This window comes from Helianthus annuus, chromosome 12, assembly GCF_002127325.2.
Source record: "Helianthus annuus cultivar XRQ/B chromosome 12, HanXRQr2.0-SUNRISE, whole genome shotgun sequence".
Classification (NCBI taxonomy): Eukaryota; Viridiplantae; Streptophyta; class Magnoliopsida; order Asterales; family Asteraceae; genus Helianthus; species Helianthus annuus.
Window position 1 is genome coordinate 76,147,800 of NC_035444.2, and position 13,893 is coordinate 76,161,692.

At 36.4% G+C, this 13,893-nt stretch overlaps 1 protein-coding gene across 1 annotated transcript; it reads right to left on the minus strand.

Moving 5' to 3' along the window:
* Positions 1-3,268: 3,268 nt before the first annotated feature.
* LOC110895317 (cytokinin riboside 5'-monophosphate phosphoribohydrolase LOG5) lies at positions 3,269-6,615 on the minus strand. Its single transcript, XM_022142603.2, has 7 exons — positions 6,436-6,615; positions 5,775-5,872; positions 5,621-5,651; positions 5,447-5,546; positions 5,293-5,363; positions 4,745-4,888; positions 3,269-3,655 (listed from the first exon to the last, which is right to left on the minus strand). The coding sequence occupies exons 1-7, from the start codon at positions 6,553-6,555 to the stop codon at positions 3,554-3,556; spliced, it is 666 nt and encodes a 221-aa protein (XP_021998295.1). The 5' UTR covers positions 6,556-6,615; the 3' UTR covers positions 3,269-3,553.
* Positions 6,616-13,893: the final 7,278 nt, after the last annotated feature.

Below are 13,893 nucleotides of genomic sequence, written 5' to 3' on the forward strand. Positions count from 1 at the left end.
GCTAAATAAAAATAGATTTAAAAATCAGAAAACAATAAACGAAACGAGCATTAGAAATACCTAGTGGCTACATTATATACGTATAACATAACCGATTTAGCACTGTTAGTGCATTAATGTCTATCGCCTCCGTCAATTCAAAACCGAAGCTGAAACTGTTTAATTCTAGGCTTTACATTGTAATATCTTATTAGTAAAGGCAAGGTGGCATTCTTGTAAATAAGGAAAGATTCCTTATTGCCTTGGCCTATAAATAGGAGGCTTATGCCTTAGTTTAAGAACTTTTTGCCATTTTGGAGATTTAGAGCTTTGGAGCTAGAGAGAGAAGCTAGAGAGAGAAAGTAGAGAGAGAAAGGCAAAAGGTGATTCGTGTTGCTTGTACACTTTCATACGTTTCTATAGAATCACAGATTGAGTACGTCTCGTGTGTTTCGGTCATTCACGTTCACGGATTCCGCACGTCGAACGTGTCATACGTAATCGTTTCGGAGTCAAACCAAGAGGGAGTCTGTATTTGCTGAAAGCGTGATAAATCTTCAAGAAGACCCAAAGAGAAAAAGATTGACAAGTCGCTACGAGCTTGACTACGGATTGACTACGGCAATATCCAAGGGGGAGTCTGTTAGTGCATTAATGTCTATCGCCTCCGTCAATTCAAAACCGTAGCTGAAACTGTTTAATTCTAAGCTTTACATTGTAATATCTTATTAGTAAAGGCAAGGTGGCATTCTTGTAAATAAGGAAAGATTCCTTATTGCCTTGGCCTATAAATAGGAGGCTTATGCCTTAGTTTAAGAACTTTTTGCCATTTTGGAGATTTAGAGCTTTGTAGCTAGAGAGAGAAGCTATAGAGAGAAAGTAGAGAGAGAAAGGCAAAATGTGATTCATGTTGCTTGTACACTTTCATACGTTTCTATAGAATCACAGATTGAGTACGTCTCGTGTGTTTCGGTCATTCACGTTCACGGATTCCGCACGTCGAACGTGTCATACGCATCGTTTCGGAGTCAAACCGGTCCTAACAAGCACAAATTCCTCCATCAATTAAGAAAAACAACAACAAACATTTAAGAAATTTATAATTCAGATCCAGAACTATATGTTTTAACCTCTTGAAAGAAAAATGACAACTATATTAATTTCTAGCAATAAAACAGATATCAATTTCATCGAAAACATAGATGTGACTTCAAATCGAGATAAACACGTTCTTCACTTACAATTACAATACTGTATACGTATTCGACTATGATAACATCAACAAATCAGTGCTGAAACATCTATCGCTAAACAAAAACAGTTTTAAAAACGATTATTTATGATATCTACTGGCTACAGTAGGTCTACATAGCATAATATAACCGATTTAACAAAAAATTCATGTGAGAATCAGTCAATCAACATAATAAATCAATTCGAACCTTGTACAACGCTTCTGGAGCTTCGCAGACAATTCGTTCGCCAAGACGGCCGAACTTAGACCTCAATCTCACAAAACCAGACGAATTATTGATGTTTAACTTTGAGCCTCTGGATTCCGGCATAAAGTTCCGACGATTGGAGTTAGCGAAGCCACTGGAAATCTGGTGCCGGGAGGAACGGTTAGGGTTTCGATGTAATTGAGTTTTATTTGACGATTAGGGGAGGAGTGTGGGTGTGTGAAAAAGAAAACACGTGGGTTTGTTTCTAACCAATTTAATTGAGTTTTATTTAATTACCAATTAGTCCCTCAAGTTACATATTGGTTCTATTTACACCTAAAAATTTCTTATCTTGGATTGTCCAAGTTAAGTTTAGCAGGTTTGGATAGAAGTGCAACTATTTCACACAAATACTTGATGGACTCTTATCGTGAATACTAGGTGAAGATCCCACAAAAATAATATATGTAGGCCACTAACTAATTTTATTTATAACTTGAACAGTTATATCAGTTTGACATACTTGAATAAAAAATATTAATGAATATTAGGTATATGCTTCAAAATTACCACCGTGATTCCATTAATTGTGTTGACAAAAAATTGTAAAAAAAATATTTTATAAATTTCTCGTATTTGTGACTGTCTTAGACGGTCGTAACTTTTTCTTCGTTTATAAATTTCTCAAAAGCGGTCGCAACTTTTTACTTTATTAGTTTTCGTGTATCTGCGACCGTTTTCCGACCACTATTCATTGATTTGCGACGGGTAAAATGCGGTCACCAAATTTGTGACCGAATCTAGGTTGGTCTTTAATTTTGCGACTGTTTTGATTTTGGTCGCAAACCAGTCGCTAGTTTTGCGACCGCTTTATGTGGGTCGCAAATTTTGATCGCAATTGCCTAGTTTTCTAGTAGTGTCAACTTTGACTTTGCGAATTTTTGTTGTTTAGTTAACCTTTCTGAACCACTCATTGAACCGAATGGTTATTTGGGTGAATTTGCACGGAGGCGCACCGACCACCAAAGCTTGGAGCAGGGTCGCCAAAGGTTTTGTTGAAAATGGTGAGCATTTTGAGGGTTTGGGTGCTATTTTTGAGTGGGGATTTTAGTAAGATTTTGTTTAATGTATGTTTGAGTGAGGATCGATAATATTTTTTTATTCAAGTTTGACCTACTTGAATAAAAAAATATTAATGAATATTAGGTATATGCTTCAAAATTACCACCGTGATTCCATTAATTGTGTTGACAAAAAACTGTAAAAAAATATTTTATAAATTTCTCGTATTTGCGACTGTCTTAGACGGTCGCAACTTTTTCTTCGTTTATAAATTTCTCGTATTTGCAACCGCTTTTGACGGTCGCAACTTTTTATTTTATTAGTTTTCGTGTATCTGCGACCGTTTTCCGGCCACTATTCATTGATTTGTGACGGGTAAAATGCGGTCACAAAATTTGTGACTGTTTTGCGACCGAATCTAGGTTGGTCTTTAATTTTGCGACTGTCTTGATTTTGGTCGCAAACCAGTCGCTAGTTTTGTGACCGCTTTATGTGTGTCCCAAATTTTGATCACAAACCAGTCGCTAGTTTTGGAACATTAAGCACAAAACTTGTCGACTTTTGCATTAAAGAACAACGCTTACAATTTGATGTAAACATAAAAGACAAAACTTGTAATTTACTCCATTTATTTAACATTTCACAAATAGGACTTTATGCATTGGATTTTCTTATTTCCAAACTCTTTTCCACCTTTAATTTGATGTTACCGGTCATGTAAGAAATGTAACGAGTAGGAGCTAAACGTAAGATACACTTTTCATTTAAGATTTCACAAAATACAATACTTGAAAACGTGATCTTCTATCAGGAGATCATACGGTTCAATCTAATTATAGGGTAAAACCAAACCCATAACCATTTACAAAAGGCAAGCTTCTAACTTCAAATGACACAAAATACAAACGCATCAAGTATTCATACCGTACAACCCTTAATTACGTTACTCGGTTGTACCATACAACAACTCGATGCATCCGAAATCAAAACATATATATACTTAGTAACGAGAACTAAACTTCCATAAACCCCAAGTTACACTAAGAGACCCGACGACTCGACTGGATCGCCTACAAAGCTATTTCAGCATGTAAAGCATTGAACCCAACTGGCTTCTGTTCCACCTCCCACTTGGCCTGAGGAATCACTCCATCTTTTACAGGGATGTACTCCTGGTCCCCCCAAGTTTGCAAATTTACAAAAAAGCACCACAAAAAGTTTTATTATGACAATTAGATACAGACAAGATAGGTTAAAGGGATTGCAAAGATTCTGGTAAACCCTGTCCACACATCTTATTCATAGTTTCACTTGGACCCTACATAATTCCTATTTTTTTATTGTGATCCCTTCAACTTTGCAAAATGGTCTATGTTATGAATTATTATTAACATAGGATATGATGGCCAAAAGCCAAAACAAATGAGGGGATGTAATATGCTATATGCCATCCTATAATTTGAGAAAAAGTATGGGGTATGTTTTTTTTTTTTTATTTTTTTTTTTAGAAATTATATTGATGAAGATAAGGATTCTAATGTGAATGCTTAGGGTTGTATTTATAAATCCTTAAAATTAACCTACAAACCTTTTGAGATTATATAGTTCGGGTTCGACAGTTTACTAGTCTTGATGACGGTTTAAAACTTAAAATCAGCTATGTAAACCAAACAGAAATAAACAAAAGATTGTTTATCCTTTCATTATTATTTTTTTAATTTTGAAATGTACAATTATGTAAATGTTATATTCATAAACTATTTTTTATCGTTTTAAAAATTTTAATACAAACTTACACTTAAAAAACACGGTTAATTTAAATCCTTAAAGTGCCAACAGTGGCGGATCCAGGGGTGTTTTGGGGGTTCCCGAGAATCCCCTCGGTTTGGAAAAATGAGAAAAATAAGGGAAATTTTATATGATTTAAAAAAAATTGTGAGGATTAATGAAAATCTACCAAAAGGAACCCAGTGAAAAAAATTTCTGGATCCGCCACTGAGTGCCAAACCCATTAAACCGGCCGGTCATACAACCCAGCCGGTTTGTTCGACCTAGAACCATAAACACTTGTTACTCTTATTAGTTAACATTATTACTTTGTACTTAGGATTGATATTGATGCTAAAACCTGCTGATTTCAGTCATACGAATACAGATTTCAATCGACATGACCACATTAAACTACTTATCTACCTAAAAGAGTTGTACTACTGATTAAACATGACATGCATGATCCATGATCATCATAATCACACACGAACCTCGAGTTTCTGAACAAGTTCTTTGGCATTTGGTGCAGAGACAAAGATGTGACGTTGAGAAGGTTTGATAAATCCATCATCTACTGCTTTATCGATGAATGTGAGCAGATAATTGTAGAACCCATCAACGTTCAGCAGCCCAACCTACACAAAAATCATTCATTCATTCCCCACAAAAAAAAAAATTTCAAAAACTTTGCAAACCCTTTTCAGCACTAAAACAGCCCATACCCAGAAAGAGTACAAGTTTTCAGCATAAAGTACAAGTAATCATTGCATGGTTGTTCTGGATTTGGCAAGTTTACTCTACAAGAGTGTATAAAGACTCAAACCCACAAATAAAAATCAAAACTTTATCATTTTTAACAAGTTGTAAATTTGTAATCATGTAGTTGTTGTTGGTTCCGGCCCGGATTTCGGGTTCGGCGGTGTTAATGAAGTTTAACTTTCAAAAAAAAATCATTTTTAACAAGTTTGTAAGTAAGGTTGATCAAAGTACAAGTCATTATTGCAGAGATAGTAGAAAGGTGAAAAGTCAAGGGTTTTACAGGTTTGTCATGGATTCCAAGCTGAGCCCAGGTGATGACTTCAAGTAACTCTTCAAGGGTACCATACCCACCTGCAAGAATCAAGATACAATCAGTTGTCTTAAACTTGTGCATTGAAGAGTTGTACAATGATGATGGTTGGAGAAGAGAGGACCTGGTAGAGCAATGAAACAATCGGAGTGGCGGGCCATCTCAGCTTTCCTTTCATGCATGTCAGCAACAGCTTTAACTTCACCTATGCTTTCACCAGTTTTCTGTAAATTAAATAATATTTTTATATTAAATAATAATATTATAAAAAAAAGTGTACTTGGTATTGTATAGTTACCTCCTTCCCCATTAAGGCCCTTGGTATGATCCTGCAAATACACTTTTTAGAATCTTTTTCATGTTTCTTGAAGAACATACAATGTATCAAAGATTCAAAAGTAATAAGTTTGACTTTGTACTTTGTTTAGTTTATTTAAAGTTTTTAAAAATACCCAAGAACATGGCCACCACCACAGTGAACAGCTTGAGAAACCAAACCCATCAAACCAATGCTTCCTCCTCCATAGACAAGATCAAGCCTCCTTGCTACCTTTAATATCATAAAGAACAAAAAGAAATAAAATCAACAATGAAAGGGCATTTAGTCTATGTGAATAACAGTTCATAATTATCCTTCTTCTATCTTTATTCCAGTACATAATATTTTAGTGATCATACTTAAGTACATATGTACCAAAGGGCATTTAGTCTAGTGATATCTTTGCGTGTAATATACATACTTTTTTAAGCTAAATGTGAATTTTCAATAAAAACTTGACAACACTTCTTAAAGAGGCTAAATAGTAAATTATTCATCTTTTTCTTTAAACATACACATTCAAGTGAATTCTGCTTGTATATGTTAAAGATTTTCTTTTTAATCATTATTTCATGATCAAACCATTTAAAAATTTAAAAACCAATGTGAATGAAAACGCAAGTCCCCATTAGGGTTTTGGAGTAGAAGTATAAAAGTCAGATTTTATATAAACTAATACGAATAAAAGAAACCATGTATATTAATCATTATCATCATCATCATCATCTTTATCAGGCAAAGTGTTTGTTTATCAACTGGGAGTTTGTGTTCGTGCATGAATAAAGTAATCATACCAGTTCTTGAGCCAACTCAATGGCGGCATCACCATAGATATCTCTTTTACCAGAACTGCTTCCACAAAACACACAAACCCTTTTGAATCTTGAATTCTTTTGTTCCTTTTCACTCTCCATGTTTTGTGTTTGACTTGTTGGGAGCTTATCTTTTTTACTTGAAATCACCGTAACCACTCAACATTGATACTTTTGCGAGTGTACGTGGTATATATAGTCCCCTCAATAAGAAATTCGTTTTTTATTGCATAATAATTATAACCTTTATTTATAATGTATTTTATATAATAATATAATATAATATAATATAATATAATATAATATAATATAATATAATATAATTTTTTTTAAAGATGTGAATTCTTCGCTAACGTCGGGAGGTCTAACATACGTTGTTTTAGCTGGGTCCGCGCTAGAAAGTCCCCTTGCACAATAGATCCTCAATTTAAACCCCTTAATGAGAAACCCCTATCACCCAGACTCGAACTTGAGACCTGGAGGGGAAAACTCACCCGGACCCACCATAGATGAAACTTAAATACCCGTGGCCACCACTAAAGCACTAGTAATGGTTAATAATATAATAATTGATAAATTAGGCTGTGGGGCGTGCTCCCCATCTCTATGTCATCATCCCCTCCACTTTCAAGCTTCAAATCCACAAAATTCAGTCGTTGAGCTCGGGGGAAATCATCGTTTGCACTGAAATTCAATCGGGTGAGTTGGGTTGGGGGTGGGGGTGTTCTCGTCGTCCTAGACCCACCACATCAGCTCTCCGTCCCCTCATCCCTTAGCCTAGGGTTGTTCATGAGCGGAACCAAGCCAAGACAAGCTCGGGCTCGACTTAATTATAAACCGACCTGGCTCGGATTTGAACCGAGCTGAAAATCTAAGCTCGGCTTGGTTTAACTCGATTAAAAATTTAATACATGGCTCTCAAAATTCAGCAGTATAAAATGTTATTCAATAGTTTAAAATGTAAATATCTGGGGAAAACCCCTACAATTGAGAAAACTTGGGAAACCTGAATTGTGTTAACAAGATTCATCCACATCATCTATTAAAAACACATGTGTAAAGGAAATTTTGTCATTTTGTTCAACCCATCACCTCACCCTTCCCCATCCTATCATTTTCTTTATGTCACATCACTATCTCTCTCTCTCTCTCTCATATATCTCTTTTATATTTTCATTAGACGTTATCTTTTTATCCATTTGAACCTGCATATCCTATTCTCTCTCTCTCTCTCTCTCTCTCATTCCTTTCTTCCTCAAACACAACTCAAACTTGCATATCCTCTTCTCCGTCGAAGCCACGAGATCTGAATATTGAAGATCAAAGTCACCAGATCTGAATAATCCATTTCTCAAAGCCACCATCGAAGCCACGGGATCTGAAGATTGAAGATCGAAGCCACCAGATCTGAAGATCGAAGATCGAAGCCACCATGTGTTCATGTACTCATCCCTTTCTTTTGAAGCCACCAGATCTGAAGATTGAAGCCACCATTGAAGCTCTCAAAGAAAAGTAGTAAGGTGTTGCTCTCATCACATATTTGTTTCTATTTTTAGAGAGAGAGAGAGCTGATTTTTTAAGAGAGAAACTACAATCTTCATCTTGTTCATCTTGACACCAAGAACACACGCACAAGTGTGTGAGAGAGAAACAAGTTTAAAGATCTAAATTTTGTTATTTATGTATTTTGTTTAGATTTATACTTTTTATGATGTTTGATAGATTTAAAATCAACGCTTAGTTTGTTTATTTCAAATTTTTTAAAAATCAAGACCAGGAAGAAATTTGTGTGTGCCTAATTTCTCTCTTCAAAGTATATTGATATTCCTTTTACGAAGATTAATGTTGAATTTTTAAACTGTTTGTTCATCGATTTGGAGTTGATGATTGTTTTTAGTTGGATTTTATTTGGGGGGATATACTTTTTATGATCTCATTTATATTACAAATAAAAAGCCATGGTTTTTTGCTGGCATAATTAGCTACGTGTGTTACATTTCTGCCAGTTGCATTCTAAAATGTTTGTCCTATATCTTGTAACATGTGTTACACTTCGAGGTAATATATGTTGTTACAGGGTGTTAAACATATATACTTAACGTAAAAGTGATTTTAAATGCAAAAATATTTTTTAGATGGACTTCACTGGGATAACACATTTTCATTACCTTTAGAAACTTCATAATTTATTTGGAATATCTTGTTTATTTTACAAATAAAAAAAGTTACTTATATGTAGTAACAACGTTACATATGTTACTTATAGTTACCCCCAACCCCTTTTTTGGACACAAAGGGGGCTGCACATATGTAACACATGTATAGCCACGTTACACATCTTACATATAGTTGTTATATGTGTTATAGCAAAACTTTACACATATACACATGTTACATAGCAGATTAATAAGTTTAACTACAAGAGATTAATAGTGATGTACTTGTTTTGTTCATAGGTGAATGGATGTTTTGTGCTCAAGATGAAGATGATTATCAAGAAGCGAAGCATAGTTAGATTTTTGTTAACTTATGATAGTTTTTGGATATTTTTATATATTTAAGTTCATATAAAACACTTATATTATGTTTAAGTTTATTTGTAATGTTTCTTTTATAATATATACAATCTATTTATCCCTTTATTTTGTTACATGTGTTACATCTTCTGCCAGCTACATATGTTACATTTTTTACAGATACATATTTTAACTTGTTTTTTGACAACTACATATGCAACAACCCATTGTTAAATATGTAACGACCAGCTAGGTGTCATCTTTGTTTTCAATGTTACAAACCTGGACAAAAGGAATGATGTGACCAACATTTTGAGTTAATCAGGTTTATAATTACTGTATATCCAGGTTACACATGTTACATAGAGTCGTTGCATATTCATACCAGATGATAGCTCATGTATATCCAGGTTACACATGTTACATAGAGTCATTGCATATTCTATACTAGAGGATAGCACATGTATATCCAGGTTACACGTGTTACATGTATGTGTAACTCATGTAACATACATTTACATACATGGAGTTCATGTCTTACATAAGTGGTAACATATGTATACTCATGATCACATTACACCCTTATGTTAGACACGTGACCAACATTTTGAGTTAATCAGGTTTATAATTACTGTATATCCAGGTTACACATGTTACATAGAGTCGTTGCATATTCATACCAGATGATAGCTCATGTATATCCAGGTTACACATGTTACATAGAGTCATTGCATATTCTATACTAGAGGATAGCACATGTATATCCAGGTTACACGTGTTACATGTATGTGTAACTCATGTAACATACATTTACATACATGGAGTTCATGTCTTACATAAGTGGTAACATATGTATACTCATGATCACATTACACCCTTATGTTAGACACATGTTACATAGGGTCATTGCATATTCTATACTAGAGGATAGCACATGTATATCCAGGTTACACGTGTTACATGTATGTGTAACTCATGTAACATGCATTTACATACATGGAGTTCATGTCTTACATAAGTGGTAACATATGTATACTCATGATATACACGTTACTCCTTTATGTTAGAGACTCTGGCCTACAACCTGAGTATACACGTGTTAATGTGTTTTTTAACCTCTAACATGTCTACTTTTCTACAGATGATCAACAACAGCCCCAAACCACGAAATACTGGATACCTATTGTTGGCAAGTAATTCCATCCTATACACCTATTGTTGACAAGAAGATTCATCCTCTTCTTGCCATGTATAATGGCACACCCCAACCGATGGCGGAATCATCAGGGCGTGGCACTAGGCGAATCAGATTGCTCAAGAGAATCCATAACAACTACATTGCGACAGTATTTAATGCGTTCATTATCTCATACCAATAAACAATTACAATCACATGAGCTGTCAAGAATTTCATGTTCTCCCAAACAATACAAATCCGACAACCTAGATTTTAGGTGTGTTTTTAGACTTCCTAGCTTGATTTGATGTAGACTGCGACTATACCTGCAACATACGTTAAAACAACGTCAATACAAAAGTATTGGCGAGTATACAAGTTTTGATAGTGTAGCGTAAGTAGATAAAAGTGGTGTGAATTACCAAATACATAAATGAGATACCTCAACATACATGCATATAAGACAGATACTACCAGCTAAGTCACTCGAGCTGCGATTGCGATTGCTATTCATCCTAACTAGACCGCGTCGGGTTCTATAGTACTATACTAGTAAAGGCGGGACCTCGCGAGTATAAGTCCTAACACATATGTAACTAGCATCACGTGTAAATATGCATAACAGTTATTCGCAAGTGATAAGCAGTTTTGATTGAATAATTCGTTTTGATAAATTTGATTTAATAGGAACGTATGTTACACCCAAAATGCGATAAAAAGGGTTCGAGTATACTCACAGTCGGTGTTCAGCAAGTAAACACAACTTGGTTGGATTGAAGGGAGCGCGTCTGAGATTAGCCTGATTACAAATTGATAGCATAAGCGTCGAACAGTGCGTTAAACGGTGGCGAGTGAACCAGGTGTCGAATGGTAATCCGATTGGATGGTCAGTCGTTCGGGTGGTAATCCGTTCAGATGGTCATCCGATCGGATGGGCATTCGATTGGATTGTCACCTTGCTTGGTGAAGGTGTGTTTGAGTGTGGAACTAAGTGCAATCCGATCGGACGACACTTGATTATTTTTGAAGGTTTTACATTTTTTGTTCGAGACGGTGTTATGACGTGCTAAACAACAGAAACCCCATCTCGAACCAAGTGACCCGATCGGACAGGAAACACCCAAATCTGACCGGTTTACTGGTTCGTGGCGGCCGTTCTTGGTTAACCCGAAATCGGTTGTCTATTTGATAGAAACTAGATCTTGAACCAGCACGACACTAAGAATGAGTAGAAAGTCGGTACAAGCTCTGATTCTCTCAGTTTTGAGTGCATTAAGTGTAAAAGAGTTGAAAGAAAGCTGGAAAACCATCTTTCAATCCTTTTAACCCTGAATACGTGTAGATATATGCGAGTAAATTGTTTAATCATGTGGAAATTCTTCATATCTGAGTTGTTCTTGGTGGAATGAGGCCAAAGCTTGAAGTTCATAAGAACTCCATGATGACATCATCCTAGAATCACCTCAAATCCACTGATCTCACGGTTCAAAGTTAAGATTCAACGGTGAAAAAGATGAAGAAGTGTGCTTAGATTATAGAAGTACAATATTTAGGTTGAAAACTTACAAGAATCGCGAGAAATCGAGAGAAAATAGCCTCAAAGCGTGCTGGTCGAGTGAGAGCTCCACATCAAGGCAATTGATGTGAGAGTGGGGGTATTTATAGGCAAGAGAGGAGAGGAGGTGGTGCAGTGAGTCGGACCGGATGGCAGTCGGATCGGATGGCAGTCCGATCGGATGGCCATGCGATCGAATTGTCATTCGATCAAATGCCTCCGGCGAGTTGAGTTTTGGCGTTTCGTTTCGATCGTTAAGCGTTGCGATAGTTTGGTTACACATTTTCATCCTCATTTTTGTATGTTTATTATAATTAGTCACATGGGGTCGTATATACATATCCATTTTCCAACCTTGCTATAATCGAGTTACGCGTGCCTGCGAGTGCATTTTTGAGTATTGTTTTACATTGCGACATATCACGGCTATCAAGGAGGATAGGATTGGTCCTCGCTCGACATCATCATGGTTGTCAACAAGTGCATTATAGTGTGATAGCGATAGAGTATGCGTAATATGCGAAAATACTGCGATTTAGCGATATATTCAATATTGCTACATTATGATCCGAATCTCTGGTGCTAGGCGTAACGAGTATAATGAGTAGTAACAACGCACGCATGAACGTGCGGATTGTTACAGTCTCCCCTGCATTAGGAAATTTCATCCCAAAATTAATCCACGAGAAGGGTTGCGAGGATTGATGCGAGTGGGAGTAGCGATTAAAATGCGTCAAAATAAGCGAGCGATCGATTGAAATTCGACGAGCGAGAGTGTTGCGATGACTAGCGATGGTAGCTTGTAAGGCGATTCGTATACAAAAGATGGTAACACACAAAAAGCGATCCAAAAGTGTTTTGAATTCTCGAAAAGTTGACTAATTTGAAAAGGTTTTGAAGAAACTTGTTTATGAAAAATCTTCCCACAGCGTGGTGTTAAACCGTTTCGATGTTCACACCAGTGCTATGAGTGGGGTTTTATTAGGTTACTAAAAGATTTCATGGTGTTTAAAACTCGTTTTGCGAAATTTTCTCGTCACGCGACAGTAACTTAAGTCGATTGTCACACCATCGTTACAAGATAATCTCGTTTTGTACAAAGTTTTTGATCAAATTCTAGAAAAAGTTTTGTAGGAAAAGGGTCGGTTTAAACTTTATGTAAACAAAGCTTGTTAATAATAATACCAAAAATTTAATTTTTAAGGTCGGCCCCGCGTGGCACTTTTCCACGAAAGTTCGACAATATGGCTAAAACGCTTATATATAGGAAGTACCAGTGGCGTATCCACCACGTTTTAACCATATGGCTTCCGTCTCGTGAGGCAGTGTCATACGTGTCGACATAGTACGGACAGATTGCGATGACTCGATCCAAACGAAAAAGGGTTGGATCAAGTCTGGGAAGGCGAACTGAGTGCTGAGGTCGTTTTCGAACTCAGTTTAGTGACACGAGCGAGTGCGACAAGCGATAAGTGGTACGCGAAAACTTGATAGCACAACACAACATAATAAGCGACGGCGACAAGCGATGAGCGATAGCGACAACCGTCGAGCGATAGGCGACGATCGGTGCGTTGCAAATGATGGGAATATGCGATTTGATTAGACTAGACAACACCACAAATTTTAACTAACATTAAGCCCCACATGGCCTTTTTCCACGAAAGTCTGCTGATATGGCTAAAACACTTATATATAGGAAGTACCAGCGGCGTATCCACCATGTTTTATCCTTATCAGTTTCGTCTCGTGAAGCGAGGTCATGTGTGCTAACATAACACAGATAACGGTAAGCGACAACGATGGCGATAAACGTTAAGCGATATACGACGAGCGATGGAGCAATACACAAGCGTTAGAGCGATACACAAATGATAGAGCGATACCCACGATATGGGATAGCACGATGCACATAATAAGCGACTGAGCGAACACACTGTAAGCGATTGAGTTTGCGAGATAGATTCTGGTGATAATGTGATTGCGAGCATGTTGACTTACGAAAAGTCTAGTGATTACACGCTTTGAGTTGCGATTGAGATTGTTACGCCTTGCGATGTAGTGTAGTTTGTTGAATATAGAATTAAATAGTATACTTGGTCTAATAACGTTCAACTTGTATGGCACTTTCTTCACAAGACATTGGTTGGCATGACGAAGCACTTATATATAGGAAGTACCAGCGGCGTATC

What these genes read in the sequence shown, in the direction of transcription:
- LOC110895317 (XM_022142603.2), bottom strand. Translation starts at nt 6,555, where the DNA reads ATGGAGAGTGAAAAGGAACAAAAGAATTCAAGATTCAAAAGGGTTTGT. An exon ending in GGTGGTGGCCATGTTCTTGG is followed by an intron (nt 5,652 to 5,774) that starts GTATTTTTAAAA and finishes GTGTATTTGCAG; the next exon opens with GATCATACCAAGGGCCTTAA. An exon ending in TTGTTTCATTGCTCTACCAG is followed by an intron (nt 5,364 to 5,446) that starts GTCCTCTCTTCT and finishes TGATTCTTGCAG; the next exon opens with GTGGGTATGGTACCCTTGAA.